At 50.7% G+C, this 16,759-nt stretch overlaps 1 protein-coding gene across 3 annotated transcripts in view; it reads left to right on the forward strand.

Moving 5' to 3' along the window:
• LOC139566122 (USP6 N-terminal-like protein) overlaps positions 1-16,759 on the forward strand; it is a 90,913-nt gene that overhangs the window by 41,242 nt on the left and 32,912 nt on the right. The window contains exon 1 of one of the 3 annotated variants that reach the window (XM_071387058.1): positions 14,741-15,131. The exons of the other annotated variants lie outside the window; for them this stretch is intronic. Within the exon in view, the coding sequence (XP_071243159.1) occupies positions 15,077-15,131 (55 nt within the window). The 5' untranslated portion in view covers positions 14,741-15,076. Of the gene's footprint in view, positions 1-14,740; positions 15,132-16,759 lie in introns of those variants that run through there. 3 annotated transcript variants of the gene reach the window in all.

The raw sequence follows: 16,759 nt of genomic DNA on the forward strand, positions 1-16,759 counted from the left end.
GGAGCAGTACTACAGTCCAGCATTCTGCTGGCCAGGCAGGTGACGGGAGGAGGAGCAGTACTACAGTCCAGCATTCTGCTGGCCAGGCAGGTGACGGGAGGAGGAGCAGTACTACAGTCCAGCATTCTGCTGGCCAGGCAGGTGACGGGAGGAGGAGCAGTACTACAGTCCAGCATTCTGCTGGCCAGGCAGGTGACGGGAGGAGGAGCACTATTACAGTCCAGCATTCTGCTGGCCAGGCAGGTGACGGGAGGAGGAGCAGTACTACAGTCCAGCATTCTGCTGGCCAGGCAGGTGACGGGAGGAGGAGCAGTACTACAGTCCAGCATTCTGCTGGCCAGGCAGGTGACGGGAGGAGGAGCAGTATTACAGTCCAGCATTCTGCTGGCCAGGCAGGTGACGGGAGGAGGAGCAGTACTACAGTCCAGCATTCTGCTGGCCAGGCAGGTGACGGGAGGAGGAGCAGTACTACAGTCCAGCATTCTGCTGGCCAGGCAGGTGACGGGAGGAGCTAGGAGCAGTATTACAGTCCAGCATTCTGCTGGCCAGGCAGGTGACGGGAGGAGGAGCAGTACTACAGTCCAGCATTCTGCTGGCCAGGCAGGTGACGGGAGGAGGAGCAGTACTACAGTCCAGCATTCTGCTGGCCAGGCAGGTGACGGGAGGAGCTAGGAGCAGTATTACAGTCCAGCATTCTGCTGGCCAGGCAGGTGACGGGAGGAGGAGCAGTACTACAGTCCAGCATTCTGCTGGCCAGGCAGGTGACGGGAGGAGGAGCAGTACTACAGTCCAGCATTCTGCTGGCCAGGCAGGTGACGGGAGGAGGAGCAGTATTACAGTCCAGCATTCTGCTGGCCAGGCAGGTGGCAGGAGGAGCAGTATTACAGTCCAGCATTCTGCTGGCCAGGCAGGTGGCAGGAGGAGCAGTATTACAGTCCAGCATTCTGCTGGCCAGGCAGGTGACGGGAAGAGGAGCAGTACTACAGTCCAGCATTCTGCTGGCCAGGCAGGTGACGGGAAGAGGAGCAGTACTACAGTCCAGCATTCTGCTGGCCAGGCAGGTGACGGGAAGAGGAGCAGTACTACAGTCCAGCATTCTGCTGGCCAGGCAGGTGACGGGAGGAGGAGCAGTATTACAGTCCAGCATTCTGCTGGCCAGGCAGGTGACGGGAGGAGGAGCAGTATTACAGTCCAGCATTCTGCTGTCCAGGCAGGTGACGGGAGGAGGAGCAGTATTACAGTCCAGCATTCTGCTGGCCAGGCAGGTGACGGGAGGAGGAGCAGTACTACAGTCCAGCATTCTGCTGGCCAGGCAGGTGAGGGGAGGAGGAGCAGTATTACAGTCCAGCATTCTGCTGTCCAGGCAGGTGACGGGAGGAGGAGCAGTATTACAGTCCAGCATTCTGCTGGCCAGGCAGGTGACGGGAGGAGGAGCAGTATTACAGTCCAGCATTCTGCTGGCCAGGCAGGTGAGGGGAGGAGGAGCAGTACTACAGTCCAGCATTCTGCTGGCCAGGCAGGTGACGGGAGGAGGAGCAGTACTACAGTCCAGCATTCTGCTGGCCAGGCAGGTGACGGGAGGAGGAGCAGTACTACAGTCCAGCATTCTGCTGGCCAGGCAGGTGACGGGAGGAGGAGCAGTACTACAGTCCAGCATTCTGCTGGCCAGGCAGGTGACGGGAGGAGGAGCAGTATTACAGTCCAGCATTCTGCTGGCCAGGCAGGTGACGGGAGGAGGAGCAGTACTACAGTCCAGCATTCTGCTGGCCAGGCAGGTGACGGGAGGAGGAGCAGTACTACAGTCCAGCATTCTGCTGGCCAGGCAGGTGACGGGAGGAGGAGCAGTATTACAGTCCAGCATTCTGCTGGCCAGGCAGGTGACGGGAGGAGGAGCAGTACTACAGTCCAGCATTCTGCTGGCCAGGCAGGTGACGGGAGGAGGAGCAGTACTACAGTCCAGCATTCTGCTGGCCAGGCAGGTGACGGGAGGAGGAGCAGTATTACAGTCCAGCATTCTGCTGGCCAGGCAGGTGACGGGAGGAGGAGCAGTATTACAGTCCAGCATTCTGCTGGCCAGGCAGGTGACGGGAGGAGGAGCAGTACTACAGTCCAGCATTCTGCTGGCCAGGCAGGTGACGGGAGGAGGAGCAGTACTACAGTCCAGCATTCTGCTGGCCAGGCAGGTGACGGGAGGAGGAGCAGTACTACAGTCCAGCATTCTGCTGGCCAGGCAGGTGGCAGGAGGAGCAGTATTACAGTCCAGCATTCTGCTGGCCAGGCAGGTGACGGGAGGAGGAGCAGTACTACAGTCCAGCATTCTGCTGGCCAGGCAGGTGACGGGAGGAGGAGCAGTATTACAGTCCAGCATTCTGCTGGCCAGGCAGGTGACGGGAGGAGGAGCAGTATTACAGTCCAGCATTCTGCTGGCCAGGCAGGTGACGGGAGGAGGAGCAGTACTACAGTCCAGCATTCTGCTGGCCAGGCAGGTGAATGGAGGAGGAGCAGTATTACAGTCCAGCATTCTGCTGGCCAGGCAGGTGGCAGGAGGAGCAGTATTACAGTCCAGCATTCTGCTGGCCAGGCAGGTGACGGGAGGAGGAGCAGTATTACAGTCCAGCATTCTGCTGGCCAGGCAGGTGGCAGGAGGAGGAGCAGTACTACAGTCCAGCATTCTGCTGGCCAGGCAGGTGGCAGGAGGAGCAGTATTACAGTCCAGCATTCTGCTGGCCAGGCAGGTGACGGGAGGAGGAGCAGTATTACAGTCCAGCATTCTGCTGGCCAGGCAGGTGGCAGGAGGAGCAGTATTACAGTCCAACATTCTGCTGGCCAGGCAGGTGGCAGGAGGAGCAGTATTACAGTCCAGCATTCTGCTGGCCAGGCAGGTGACGGGAGGAGGAGCAGTATTACAGTCCAGCATTCTGCTGGCCAGGCAGGTGGCAGGAGGAGGAGCTGTACTACAGTCCAGCATTCTGCTGGCCAGGCAGGTGGCAGGAGGAGCAGTATTACAGTCCAGCATTCTGCTGGCCAGGCAGGTGACGGGAGGAGGAGCAGTATTACAGTCCAGCATTCTGCTGGCCAGGCAGGTGGCAGGAGGAGCAGTATTACAGTCCAGCATTCTGCTGGCCAGGCAGGTGGCAGGAGGAGCAGTATTACAGTCCAGCATTCTGCTGGCCAGGCAGGTGGCAGGAGGAGCAGTATTACAGTCCAGCATTCTGCTGGCCAGGCAGGTGGCAGGAGGAGCAGTATTACAGTCCAGCATTCTGCTGACCAGGCAGGTGGCAGGAGGAGCAGTATTACAGTCCAGCATTCTGCTGGCCAGGCAGGTGGCAGGAGGAGCAGTATTACAGTCCAACATTCTGCTGGCCAGGCAGGTGGCAGGAGGAGCAGTATTACAGTCCAGCATTCTGCTGGCCAGGCAGGTGACGGGAGGAGGAGCAGTATTACAGTCCAGCATTCTGCTGGCCAGGCAGGTGGCAGGAGGAGCAGTATTACAGTCCAGCATTCTGCTGGCCAGGCAGGTGACGGGAGGAGGAGCAGTATTACAGTCCAGCATTCTGCTGGCCAGGCAGGTGGCAGGAGGAGCAGTATTACAGTCCAGCATTCTGCTGGCCAGGCAGGTGGCAGGAGGAGCAGTATTACAGTCCAGCATTCTGCTGGCCAGGCAGGTGGCAGGAGGAGCAGTATTACAGTCCAACATTCTGCTGGCCAGGCAGGTGGCAGGAAGAGCAGTATTACAGTCCAGCATTCTGCTGGCCAGGCAGGTGGCAGGAGGAGCAGTATTACAGTCCAGCATTCTGCTGGCCAGGCAGGTGGCAGGAGGAGCAGTATTACAGTCCAGCATTCTGCTGGCCAGGCAGGTGGCAGGAGGAGCAGTATTACAGTCCAGCATTCTGCTGGCCAGGCAGGTGACGGGAGGAGGAGCAGTATTACAGTCCAGCATTCTGCTGGCCAGGCAGGTGGCAGGAGGAGCAGTATTACAGTCCAGCATTCTGCTGGCCAGGCAGGTGGCAGGAGGAGCAGTATTACAGTCCAGCATTCTGCTGGCCAGGCAGGTGACGGGAGGAGGAGCAGTATTACAGTCCAGCATTCTGCTGGCCAGGCAGGTGGCAGTACTACAGTCCAGCATTCTGCTGGCCAGGCAGGTGACGGGAGGAGGAGCAGTATTACAGTCCAGCATTCTGCTGGCCAGGCAGGTGGCAGGAGGAGCAGTATTACAGTCCAGCATTCTGCTGGCCAGGCAGGTGACGGGAGGAGGAGCAGTATTACAGTCCAGCATTCTGCTGGCCAGGCAGGTGGCAGGAGGAGCAGTATTACAGTCCAACATTCTGCTGGCCAGGCAGGTGGCAGGAGGAGCAGTATTACAGTCCAGCATTCTGCTGGCCAGGCAGGTGACGGGAGGAGGAGCAGTATTACAGTCCAGCATTCTGCTGGCCAGGCAGGTGGCAGGAGGAGGAGCAGTACTACAGTCCAGCATTCTGCTGGCCAGGCAGGTGGCAGGAGGAGCAGTATTACAGTCCAGCATTCTGCTGGCCAGGCAGGTGACGGGAGGAGGAGCAGTATTACAGTCCAGCATTCTGCTGGCCAGGCAGGTGGCAGGAAGAGCAGTATTACAGTCCAGCATTCTGCTGGCCAGGCAGGTGGCAGGAGGAGCAGTATTACAGTCCAGCATTCTGCTGGCCAGGCAGGTGACGGGAGGAGGAGCAGTATTACAGTCCAGCATTCTGCTGGCCAGGCAGGTGGCAGGAGGAGCAGTATTACAGTCCAGCATTCTACTGGCCAGGCAGGTGGCAGGAGGAGCAGTATTACAGTCCAGCATTCTGCTGACCAGGCAGGTGGCAGGAGGAGCAGTATTACAGTCCAGCATTCTGCTGGCCAGGCAGGTGGCAGGAGGAGCAGTATTACAGTCCAACATTCTGCTGGCCAGGCAGGTGGCAGGAGGAGCAGTATTACAGTCCAGCATTCTGCTGGCCAGGCAGGTGACGGGAGGAGGAGCAGTATTACAGTCCAGCATTCTGCTGGCCAGGCAGGTGGCAGGAGGAGCAGTATTACAGTCCAGCATTCTGCTGGCCAGGCAGGTGACGGGAGGAGGAGCAGTATTACAGTCCAGCATTCTGCTGGCCAGGCAGGTGGCAGGAGGAGCAGTATTACAGTCCAGCATTCTGCTGGCCAGGCAGGTGGCAGGAGGAGCAGTATTACAGTCCAGCATTCTGCTGGCCAGGCAGGTGACGGGAGGAGGAGCAGTATTACAGTCCAGCATTCTGCTGGCCAGGCAGGTGGCAGGAGGAGCAGTATTACAGTCCAGCATTCTGCTGGCCAGGCAGGTGGCAGGAGGAGCAGTATTACAGTCCAGCATTCTGCTGGCCAGGCAGGTGGCAGGAGGAGCAGTATTACAGTCCAACATTCTGCTGGCCAGGCAGGTGGCAGGAAGAGCAGTATTACAGTCCAGCATTCTGCTGGCCAGGCAGGTGGCAGGAGGAGCAGTATTACAGTCCAGCATTCTGCTGGCCAGGCAGGTGGCAGGAGGAGCAGTATTACAGTCCAACATTCTGCTGGCCAGGCAGGTGGCAGGAGGAGCAGTATTACAGTCCAGCATTCTGCTGGCCAGGCAGGTGACGGGAGGAGGAGCAGTATTACAGTCCAGCATTCTGCTGGCCAGGCAGGTGGCAGGAGGAGCTAGGAGCATTACTACAGTCCAGCATTCTGGCCAGGCAGGTGGCAGGAGGAGCTAGGAGCATTACTACAGTCCAGCATTCTGCTGGCCAGGCAGGTGGCAGGAGGAGCTAGGGGCATTACTACAGTCCAGCATGCCTGCCCATGCTCACTAGGGTTGTGTTCAGTAGCGAGCAAGTTACGCTCTGAACTTGTCCGATAAGAACACCGATATTTGTTTTCCGTTGCACAACGTTTTGCTACACTGTGTCCCACCGATCACCACCCAGCCTGCTGCGGCAGGTAGGAGCGTAGGGCCAGTAACCAAAAGGTTGCTGGATCGAATCCCCGAGCTGACAAGGTAAAAATCTGACGCTGAGCAAGGCAGTTAACCCACTGTTCCCCGGGTGTTGATGACGTGGATGTTGATTAAGGCAGCCCCCTGCACCTCTCTGATTCAGAGGGGTTGGTTAAATGCAGAAGACACATTTCAGTTGAATGCATTCAGTTGTACAACTGACTAGGTTTCCCCCTTCCCCATACTGCTGTACTGTGCTGGAACTGAGATGGGTCCATAGGGATTATAACCAGTCTGTTGCAGCCTGCTGCTCCAGTGCCAAGCTGCAGTCTTCTTCCCTCTCAGCCACTCTGCTCTGGTCAGCAGCGCTGGCATCTTACTATCTCTGTAATGAATTCTGCATGAAGGATGTTCCTCTTCACACTCCCTCTCTTCTTCCCTCTCCATCTCCCTCTCATCTTAAAACGGTCATGTTTGTAACTGCTAGGAGAGAGCCGCTCGCTCAATTATTCAAATGATGTGCCAGCAGCTTAAAAAAAGGAAGATTTGTTTTTGCTGTAGTGTAACGCATCAAGTTGTGTCAACTATTGGTGCGGTGTGTGTGTTAGCGCGGCTTCCAACATTGCATGCTGGGTTGTCAGAGGGGTAGAGGTAGAGTTCAGACCCCCCCCCCCCCCTCACGTTAAACCGCAGGTAGCCGGTTAGCATCTGCCCACCGATATCAAAGCCATTTTAGCATCTAGTCTAATTATTTGCCCTATAAGCACCTAGAGGGAAATGCTAGGCTACATATGACCTCCGGTTTATTCTGTAATGTTGGCCTCACAGGAGAATGTACCCATGTGGTGGACGGAGCTGTGTCTGTAAGAGCAACATATTAGATAAGATAGCAAATGGCACTCAGCACTGCTTCTGTTTCTCTCTCTGTCTCAGGGCTCCTTTACAAAATAAAATCTGAACCAGTATTCAATTATTTTCTGTCCAAGGTGGCTTAGCAGTTCAGACGTCTTTTTCTGTTCCGTATTGTCGTGTCCTGTATATATATATATTTACACCTTTCTTCGCATATCTTTTATTTATTTTATTATCCAAGAACTCAACTACAAAAGCTTTCCTGCAAAAGCTTTCCTGCAACCCGCTTCACCAATTACAAAAAGTATTATTTACCTCAATCTGAAAATCCATCGTGGAAGCTAGCCAGGGGCTAATTCAGAAGCTAGCCTGAAAGCTAACCAGAAGCTACTCCGATAGCTAGCCAGAAGCTAATCTGTAGCTGCCCCGAAATTAGCCGGTTTGCTGGCTAGCGTTGGTGTTTCAGCTGCCCACGTTTAGTGGTCATCAGCTATTCCTTTAGCTCGATAATCTACCGGCACTTTTGTGCAACGCGACTCGGACCGGAGCATTCCGGGACTTTTTTTCTCTCAGTTTCCCCGGATTCCAGCCGCAGGCTCTGGACACTTGCACCTTGATTTCGCAGCTAGCTAGCTGCAAACCGTGTGACTATTGGCTTACGTCGACCCCGGAGCAAACTCAAATCATTCTGGAGCTAGCCAGCTGAGGAGTTCCATCACCATCCGGACCCGTTTCTTTTGTTGCTGCTGCAGATACGGAACCCCACCGGGCCTTCACGACTGACTGCCGCGACTGACTGCCGACGTTATCTGCCCGAGGGATTTATCCAACTGGCACCTCCGTCCCGACGTTACCTGAACGCTCATCTGAGGCCCGCTAATCGTTAGCTGTCTTATCGGCTGCTATCTGAACAAGTATATCGGACAACTATTATTATTATTATTATTTATTTATTTTATTTTTTTCCTTGGGTCACTATATCTATTTTGCCAATTTGGATTGATCCCCTCTACCACACGGAACCCCACTACACGGAACCCCACTAACCTACCGACGGAAACGCACGAGGTATCTACAAACAGACCTCCATCCTATGCTGCTACCGATAGCCATATACCCGGCCAGCTGTCTGGATCGCCACGACCCCAACCAACCTCTACTCACTGGACCCTTATTGATCACTCGATTAGCATGCCTCTCCTTAATGTAAATATGCCTTGTCCATTGCTGTTCTGGTTAGTGTTTATTGGCTTATTTCACTGTAGAGATTCTAGCCCTGCTCTCTATACCATATCCAACCTCTCAGTTCCACCACCCACATATGCGATGACATCACCTGGTTTCAATGATGTTTCTAGAGACAATATCTCTCTCATCATCACTCAATACCTAGGTTTACCTCCACTGTATTCACATCCTACCATACCTTTGTCTGTACATTATTCCTTTAAACTATTTTATCGCCCCCAGAAACTTCCTTTTACTCTCTGCTCTAGTAGCTCTAGGCGACCAATTCTCATAGCTTTTAGCCGTACCCTTATCCTACTCCTCCTCTGTTCCTCTGGTGATGTAGAGGTGAATCCAGGCCCTGCAGTACCTGGCTCCACTCCTATTCCCCAGGCGCTCTCTTTTGATGACTTCTGTAACCGTAATAGCCTTGGCTTCATGCATGTTAACATTAGAAGCCTCCTCCCTAAGTTTGTTTTGTTCACTGCTTTAGCACACTCTGCCAACCCGGATGTTTTAGCCGTGTCTGAATCCTGGCTTAGAAAGACCACCAAAAATTCAGACATTTTCATCCCCAATTACAAGATTTTCAGACAAGATAGAACGGCCAAAGGGGGCGGTGTTGCAATCTACTGCAAAGACTGCCTGCAGAGTTCTGTTATACTATCCAGGTCTGTTCCCAAACAATTTGAACTTCTACTTTTAAAAATCCACCTCTCTAAAAACAAGTCTCTCACCGTTGCCGCCTGCTATAGACCACCCTCTGCCCCCAGCTGTGCTCTGGACACTATATGTGAACTGATTGCCCCCCATCTATCTTCAGAGCTCGTGCTGCTAGGCGACCTAAATTTGAACATGCTCAACACCCCAGCCACCCTACAATCTAAGCTTGATGCCCTCAATCTCACACAAATTATCAATGAACCTACCAGGTACCACCCCAATTCCGTAAACACGGGTACCCTCATAGATATCATCCTAACAAACTTGCCCTCCAAATACACCTCTGCTGTTTTCAACCAAGATCTCAGCGATCACTGCCTCATTGCCTGCATCCGTAATGGGTCAGCGGTCAAACGACCTCCACTCATCACTGTCAAACGCTCCCTGAAACACTTCAGCGAGCAGGCCTTTCTAATCGACCTGGCCGGGGTATCCTGGAAGGATATTGATCTCATCCCGTCAGTAGAGGATGCCTGGTCATTTTTTTAAAATGCCTTCCTCACCATCTTGAATAAGCATGCCCCATTCAAGAAATTTAGAACCAGGAACAGATATAGCCCTTGGTTCTCTCCTGACCTGACTGCCCTTAACCAACAGAAAAACATCCTATGGCGTTCTGCATTAGCATCGAACAGCCCCTGTGATATGCAACTTTTCAGGGAAGCCAGAAACCAATATACACAGGCAGTTAGAACAGCCAAGGCTAGCTTTTTCAAGCAGAAATTTGCTTCCTGCAACACAAATTCAAAAAAGTTCTGGGACACCGTAAAGTCCATGGAGAATAAGAACACCTCCTCCCAGCTTCCAACCGCTCTGAAGATAGGAAACACTGTCACCACCGACAAATCCACTATAATTGAGAATTTCAATAAGCATTTTTCTACGGCTGGCCATGCTTTCCACCTGGCTACCCCTACCCCGGACAACAGCACTGCCCTCCCCTCTGCTACTCGCCCAAGCCTTCCCCATTTCTCTTTCTCCCAAATACAGTCAGCTGATGTTCTAAATGAGCTGCAAAATCTGGACCCTTACAAATCAGCCGGGCTAGATAATCTGGACCCTTTCTTTCTAAAACTATCTGCTGAAATTGTTGCCACCCCTATTACTAGCCTCTTCAACCTCTCTTTCGTGTCGTCTGAGATCCCCAAAGATTGGAAAGCAGCTGCGGTTATCCCCCTCTTCAAAGGGGGGGACACCCTTGACCCTAACTGCTACAGACCTATATCTATCCTACCCTGCCTTTCTAAGGTCTTCGAAAGCCAAGTCAACAAACAGATTACCGACCATTTCGAATCCCACCACACCTTCTCCGCTATGCAATCTGGTTTCAGAGCTGGTCATGGGTGCACCTCAGCCATGCTCAAGGTCATAAACGATATCGTAACCGCCATCGATAGGAAACAATACTGTGCAGCCGTATTCATTGACCTGGCCAAGGCTTTTGACTCTGTCAATCACCACATCCTCATTGGCAGACTCGACAGCCTTGGTTTCTCTAATGATTGCCTCGCCTGGTTCACCAACTACTTCTCTGATCGAGTTCAGTGTGTCAAATCGGAGGGTCTGTTGTCCGGGCCTCTGGCAGTCTCTATGGGGGTGCCACAGGGTTCAATTCTTGGACCGACTCTCTTCTCTGTTTACATCAATGATGTCGCTCTTGCTGCTGGTGATTCTCTGATCCACCTCTACGCAGACGACACTATTCTGTATACTTCTGGCCCTTCTTTCGACACTGTGTTAACAACCCTCCAGGCGAGCTTCAATGCCATACAACTCTCCTTCCGTGGCCTCCAACTGCTCTTAAATACAAGTAAAACCAAATGCATGCTCTTCAACCGATCGCTGCCTGCTCCTGCCCGCCTGTCCAACATCACTACTTTGGACGGCTCTGACTTAGAATATGTGGACAACTACAAATACCTAGGTGTCTGGTTAGACTGTAAACTCTCCTTCCAGACTCACATCAAACATCTCCAATCCAAAGTCAAATCTAGAATTGGCTTCCTATTCCGCAACAAAGCATCCTTTACTCATGCTGCCAAACATACCCTTGTAAAACTGACCATCCTACCAATCCTCGACTTCGGTGATGTCATTTACAAAATAGCCTCCAAAACCCTACTCAATAAATTGGATGCAGTCTATCACAGTGCCATCCGTTTTGTCACCAAAGCCCCATATACTACCCACCACTGCGACCTGTACACTCTCGTTGGCTGGCCCTCGCTTCATACTCGTCGCCAAACCCACTGGTTCCAGGTCATCTACAAGACCCTGCTAGGTAAAGTCCCCCCTTATCTCAGCTCGCTGGTCACCATAGCAGCACCTACCTGTAGCACGCGCTCCAGCAGGTATATCTCTCTAGTCACCCCCAAAACCAATTCTTCCTTTGGACGCCTCTCCTTCCAGTTCTCTGCTGCCAATGACTGGAACGAACTACAAAAATCTCTGAAACTGGAAACACCTATCTCCCTCACTAGCTTTAAGCACCAGCTGTCAGAGCAGCTCATAGATTACTGCACCTGTACATAACCCATCTACAATTTAGCCCAAACAACTACCTCTTTACCTACTGTATTTATTTATTAATTTATTTTGCTCCTTTGCACCCCATTATTTCTGTCTCTACTTTGCACTTTCTTCCACTGCAAACCAACCATTCCAGTGTTTTTTTTAGTTTTTATTTTACTTGCTGTGTTGTACTCACTTCGCCTCCATGGCCTTTTATATTTTTATTTATTTATACATATATTTGTTTGCCTTCACCTCCCTTATCTCACCTCACTTGCTCACATTGTACATAGACTTATTTCTTTTCACTGTATTATGGACTATATGTTTGTTTTACTCCATGTGTAACTATGTGTTGTTGTATGTGTCGAACTGCTTTGCTTTATCTTGGCCAGGTCGCAATTGTAAATGAGAACGTGTTCTCAATTTGCCTACCTGGTTAAATAAAGGTTAAATAAAATAAAATAAATAAATAAAAAAAAAATAAAAAAAAAAGGGCACAGAGTTCCCATCCAGTTAGTTTTCACTGCTTTCTGTTTTAATGTGAAACATGCTCACAGTGAAGGGTAGCTCTGTCTTAGCCTTGAAATGGCTGGACTGTGAATGCTTATACACAGGCCCTTAGGTTAGAGGTCTTTCAGTAGTGTAGATATCAAAGGAGCCAGAGTACTCTCTCCACCCCCCTCCCCCTACTGACCAGCCAGGTAGAGATGAAATGGGGAGTGATGGATGTTAGCTCTCTCTCTCCCCCTCCAGACGAGTTGTGACAGTCCTATTTGTTTTTGTGTACACCTGTTATTACACTAGATGCGTTCTTTATTGTTGGTTCTCTGTCTGACTCTTACGACACCTGTCTTGCCGGGCTGGTGACAGTGGTGGTGTTGTAAGAATCACAGCTGCGTGTCTCAGTAGTGGTTCCACAGTCTGTTTACTACTGCTGAATCTAGGCACATTCTCTCTCAATCGCCTCATTCAATGTACTAATATTGTTGCGTTCCTTGTTTGATACATTGAAGATACACACACACTTGGGATCTATAGTGTTGTGTGTGTGTGTGTGTGTGTGTGTGTGTGTGTGTGTGTGTGTGTGTGTGTGTGTGTGTGTGTGTGTGTGTGTGTGTGTGTGTGTGTGTGTGTGTGTGTGTGTGTACTGTACTAGTCACACACTGCACTTGTCAAGCTGTCATTACTCATAGCAGATGATTTCATCGTCCGTAGTGTGGTGTGGGGACACAAGTGGCTTGTGTGACAGAGATAGACAGAGTGAGAGATGGCGTCAGGCTCCGCCCAAAGGAACAATGAGACTGTGCGTGTCACTCATCGTGGCTCTCTCTCTCTCTCTCTCTCTCTCTCTCTCTCGCTGTCTCTCTCTCTCTCTGTGTCTGTTTCTCTCTCTCTCTGTCTCTCTCTCTGTGTCCCCGTCTTTACTGTTGTTAACCCACACCAAGGCTTTCGTCCAGAGTGTCTCTAAGTGATAATCAGAATAGGTGGATGAAGACTGTATGGGCTCTTTAGTTGCTCATAAAGTTGTTCTGTGTGGATGTCATGTATTTAGATGAACAGTGTGGTTGTACTCTACACTGCTGCTGATTGATTGCTGATTGAATGTTGATTAGCTGTCCTTTGGGGAGAGAGTATTGATCCTAACTGTGAAGTGATGCTTTAGTCCCTCTATGCCTGGTGTCAGATTTCACAAAGCTTAGACGACAGTTTTACAGTAGCATACGGAAAGCACCAGTAGATCAGGGAAAGTATGATTTTTATAAAGGTTTTTAATTAAACACTCCAGCGAAGATGTGTATGCATAGATTGACACTTCTGTTATTTGACACCTTCAGCTGTGAACCTCACACACTGTACGCAACACACACACACACCTAACAGAACAGAGACAGCTCGGATCCCCTTGTCACTGGAGTGCAGGACAGATTTAAATCTCTTGTTTTATATTCGCATGAAAGTTTAGTATGGGGGAGTTTGTATGACACTCCTCTCTGTTTTCATCTTGCTATGTGGTGCCAGAGATCGCCCACACAAACAGTTGCCAACGTGCTTGGCAGATTTTTATATACAATTCTGGAGAGGGAGAACTGTACAACAGTCGGGAGAGAGAGAGAGGTGTACAACAGTCGAGAGAGAGAGAGAGAGGTGTACAACAGTCGAGAGAGAGAGGTGTACAACAGTCGAGAGAGAGAGGTGTACAACAGTCGAGAGAGAGAGGTGTACAACAGTCGAGAGAGAGGTGTACAACAGTCGCGAGAGAGAGAGGTGTACAACAGTCGAGAGAGAGAGAGAGGTGTACAACAGTCGAGAGAGAGAGAGGTGTACAACAGTCGAGAGAGAGAGAGGTGTACAACAGTCGAGAGAGAGAGAGAGGTGTACAACAGTCGAGAGAGAGAGAGGTGTACAACAGTCGAGAGAGAGAGAGAGGTGTACAACAGCCGGAGAGAGAGAGGGAGGTGTACAACAGTCGAGAGAGAGAGAGAGGTGTACAACAGTCGAGAGAGAGAGAGGTGTACAACAGTCGAGAGAGAGAGAGAGAGGTGTACAACAGTCGAGAGAGAGAGAGAGAGAGGTGTACAAGTCGGGAGAGAGAGAGAGGTGTACAACAGTCGAGAGAGAGAGAGGTGTACAACAGTCGAGAGAGAGAGAGAGGTGTACAACAGTCGAGAGAGAGATGTACAACAGTCGGGAGAGAGAGAGAGAGAGTGTACAACAGTCGGGAGAGAGAGGTGTACAACAGTCGGGAGAGAGAGAGAGCACGCGCTGTACAACAGTCGAGATTGAGGTGAAGGGTCAACTTCTCACACGAGATGACAATATCCTGCTGCTCTTAACAAATACAGAGAGGGCAAGAGTGAAGGCGAGATGCGTTTCATAACATTAATTTGAAATGAATTTACTCTGTCCTTATTTTGAAGAGGATTCACTGGAATGTGCTCAATAGCTCTCAAGCCATGTTACTGACAGCATGGTAGCAGTGGACGTGTCCCTTCTCAGAAAGTATCCAGTGTGTGAGAACATTCCCAGAAAGAACGCCAGAACCTCCAAGCCTGCCTGCCTGCCCTGCAGGATGACCTCGATGCTTTAAAATGCCATTTCAGCCACATCAGCCATTCCCTTACTGGGCGTTGGCCTGGGTCGTTTGTGTGTGCCAGGGTAGATACATACTGTAGCGATCGAGGGAGGAGATGGAAACCATTTTCTTACTTCCTCTCCTTTTCTCCCTCCCTCTTCTCTCCCCGGCTGTCCTGCAATATGCCTGATCAACATGATCGTTCCGGGTATACGACTCGCCACAGGGGTTGAAAATGAGTCTCGTTAATGAAGGCTGTTTCTCAAAAACGCTTGGCTCTCCCTTGATTTCGGATCTCCCTCTCCTTGTGTCCCACCCACTGTCTTCCTCATCTCTCTCTTTCCCTCCCTCTCTCTTATTTGCGACTTCTCTCCCTCCCTCTCTTCTCTGATGTATTGAATAGGGGCTGTTGTTGTGTGTGTGTGTTTGGGTGTGGAATGTCGTGAGTGGGATAGCTGTGACTTGATGTTGAAGTCAGTGTCCCTCGTTCTCCCTCTCATTCTCTCCTTCTCTAATCTCTTTGTAAAGTAAACAAACGGCTGCATTGTGACAAGAGGCCCTCAAACTCGACCACTCTGATCTCCCGTCTGCTGCTCAGAAGAGTGTATCGATACAAGCCACCATTTGTCTGTCTCTCTGGTTCCTCTCATTGGTACGTGGACTGTTGTCATGCGAAGTAGTTGCCGTGGCAGAGTCGGTGGTTCTGGGATGGGTTGTTTGTCTAGCCCGGGCTGTCACTAATGCGGACTAAATCTCTCAGTAGACTGGAGGATCCAACAGAGAGCGTGAAGAGAGGTAAGACCTGATGTCACTGAGGCAACTGACTTCAGGCAAAAAATACTGCTTTGGTTTTTTGCCACCTTACTAGGACAAACTGCTGGTGTTCAAGAACAGCTATTGCTTCTGTCAGATTGAATTCTGTTGAAAAATGTAACTTAAATGATAGTTCTAATGGTGTTGCACAGTTTACAATTGAGATTCAGGTACTCGGAGACATGAAAGTTCATATGGTATTTATAACCTGTCTGTCAACGTAGATTGAGGGTCAACTACTCTGTGGGTAGACATGTCTTCATGGTGTACATTTGCAAATACTGTGCCAAATCATATGTGAAGAATGCAACAAAGACGCAGAATCATCTGGCCAAGTGCATAAACTTCGCTCAGCGCTCACAACAAGCAACCTCTGACAAAAGTCCCTCTACTTCTATTCGAGGTGAAAATGATGAATCAGACACCTTATCGATAGCAACAGCTCATGGTCCTCCTGGAATCATAAGTTATTTTGACTCAATGGAGGAACGTAGTCAGAGAAATGATGATGAATGTCTTGCTTGAGCTGTGTATGCAACTGGTTCACCTCTGATGCTCACAGGCAATGTGTATTGGAAGAGATTTCTGAATGTTCTTCGCCCAGCATACACCCCTTCACCCAGACATGCTTTATCGACTCATTTGCTGGATGCAGAGTTCAGAGTTCAAGTGAAGGTCAAGCAAATCATAGAGAAAGCAGGCTATATTGCAGTCATCTCTGATGGGTGGTCGAATGTTTGTGGGCAAGGAATAATTAACTACATCATCTCCACCCCTCAATCAGTATTCTAGAAGAGCACAGCCACAAGGGTCAACACATTGCAGATGAGCTGAAGGCAGTCATCACACCCATTGGCTGTGCTGCTCATGCATTGAATCTGCTCCTCAAGGACATCATGACACTGAAAACAATGGATACACTCTACAAGAGAGCCAAGGAAATGGTTAGGCATGTGAAGGGTCATCAAGTTATAGCAGCAATCTACCTCGCCAAGCAAAGTGAGAAGAATAAGATCACCACATTGAAGCTGCCCAGCAACACCCGTTGGGGTGACGTTGTCATCATGTTTGACAGTCTCCTGGAGGGGACGGAGTCTCTCCAAGAAATGGCCATATCACAGTCTGCCGAAATGGACAGCCTCATCAAGAGGATCCTCCTGGATTATGTATTTTGGTTGAGAGTGGTAAGCATCCTGAAACTCCTGAAACCTATAGCAGTAGCCATTGCATGAATTGAGGGAGACAGTGCCATCCTGTCTGATGTAAGAGAACCATTCCGTACTGCCCTGCCCACTTCACTGTTGCTCCAAGCAGAGGAAACTGCAGTTCTGAAATACATAAAAAAACGTGAAGACTTCTGCCTGAAGTCCATACACGCCACAGCGTACATGTTGGACCCCAAGTATACTGGCAAGAGCATCCTGTCTGGTGCAGAGATCAACAAGGCCTATGATGTCATCACTAACGTGTCTCACCACCTTGGCCTGGATGAGGGCAAGGTTCTTGGCAGTCTGGCGAAGTACACTTCCAAGCAAGGGCTTTGGGATGGAGATGCAATATGGCAGTCGTGCCAACATATCTCATCAGCCACCTGATGGAAAATACTTTGT

This window comes from Salvelinus alpinus, chromosome 37, assembly GCF_045679555.1.
Source record: "Salvelinus alpinus chromosome 37, SLU_Salpinus.1, whole genome shotgun sequence".
NCBI lineage: Eukaryota > Metazoa > Chordata > Actinopteri > Salmoniformes > Salmonidae > Salvelinus > Salvelinus alpinus.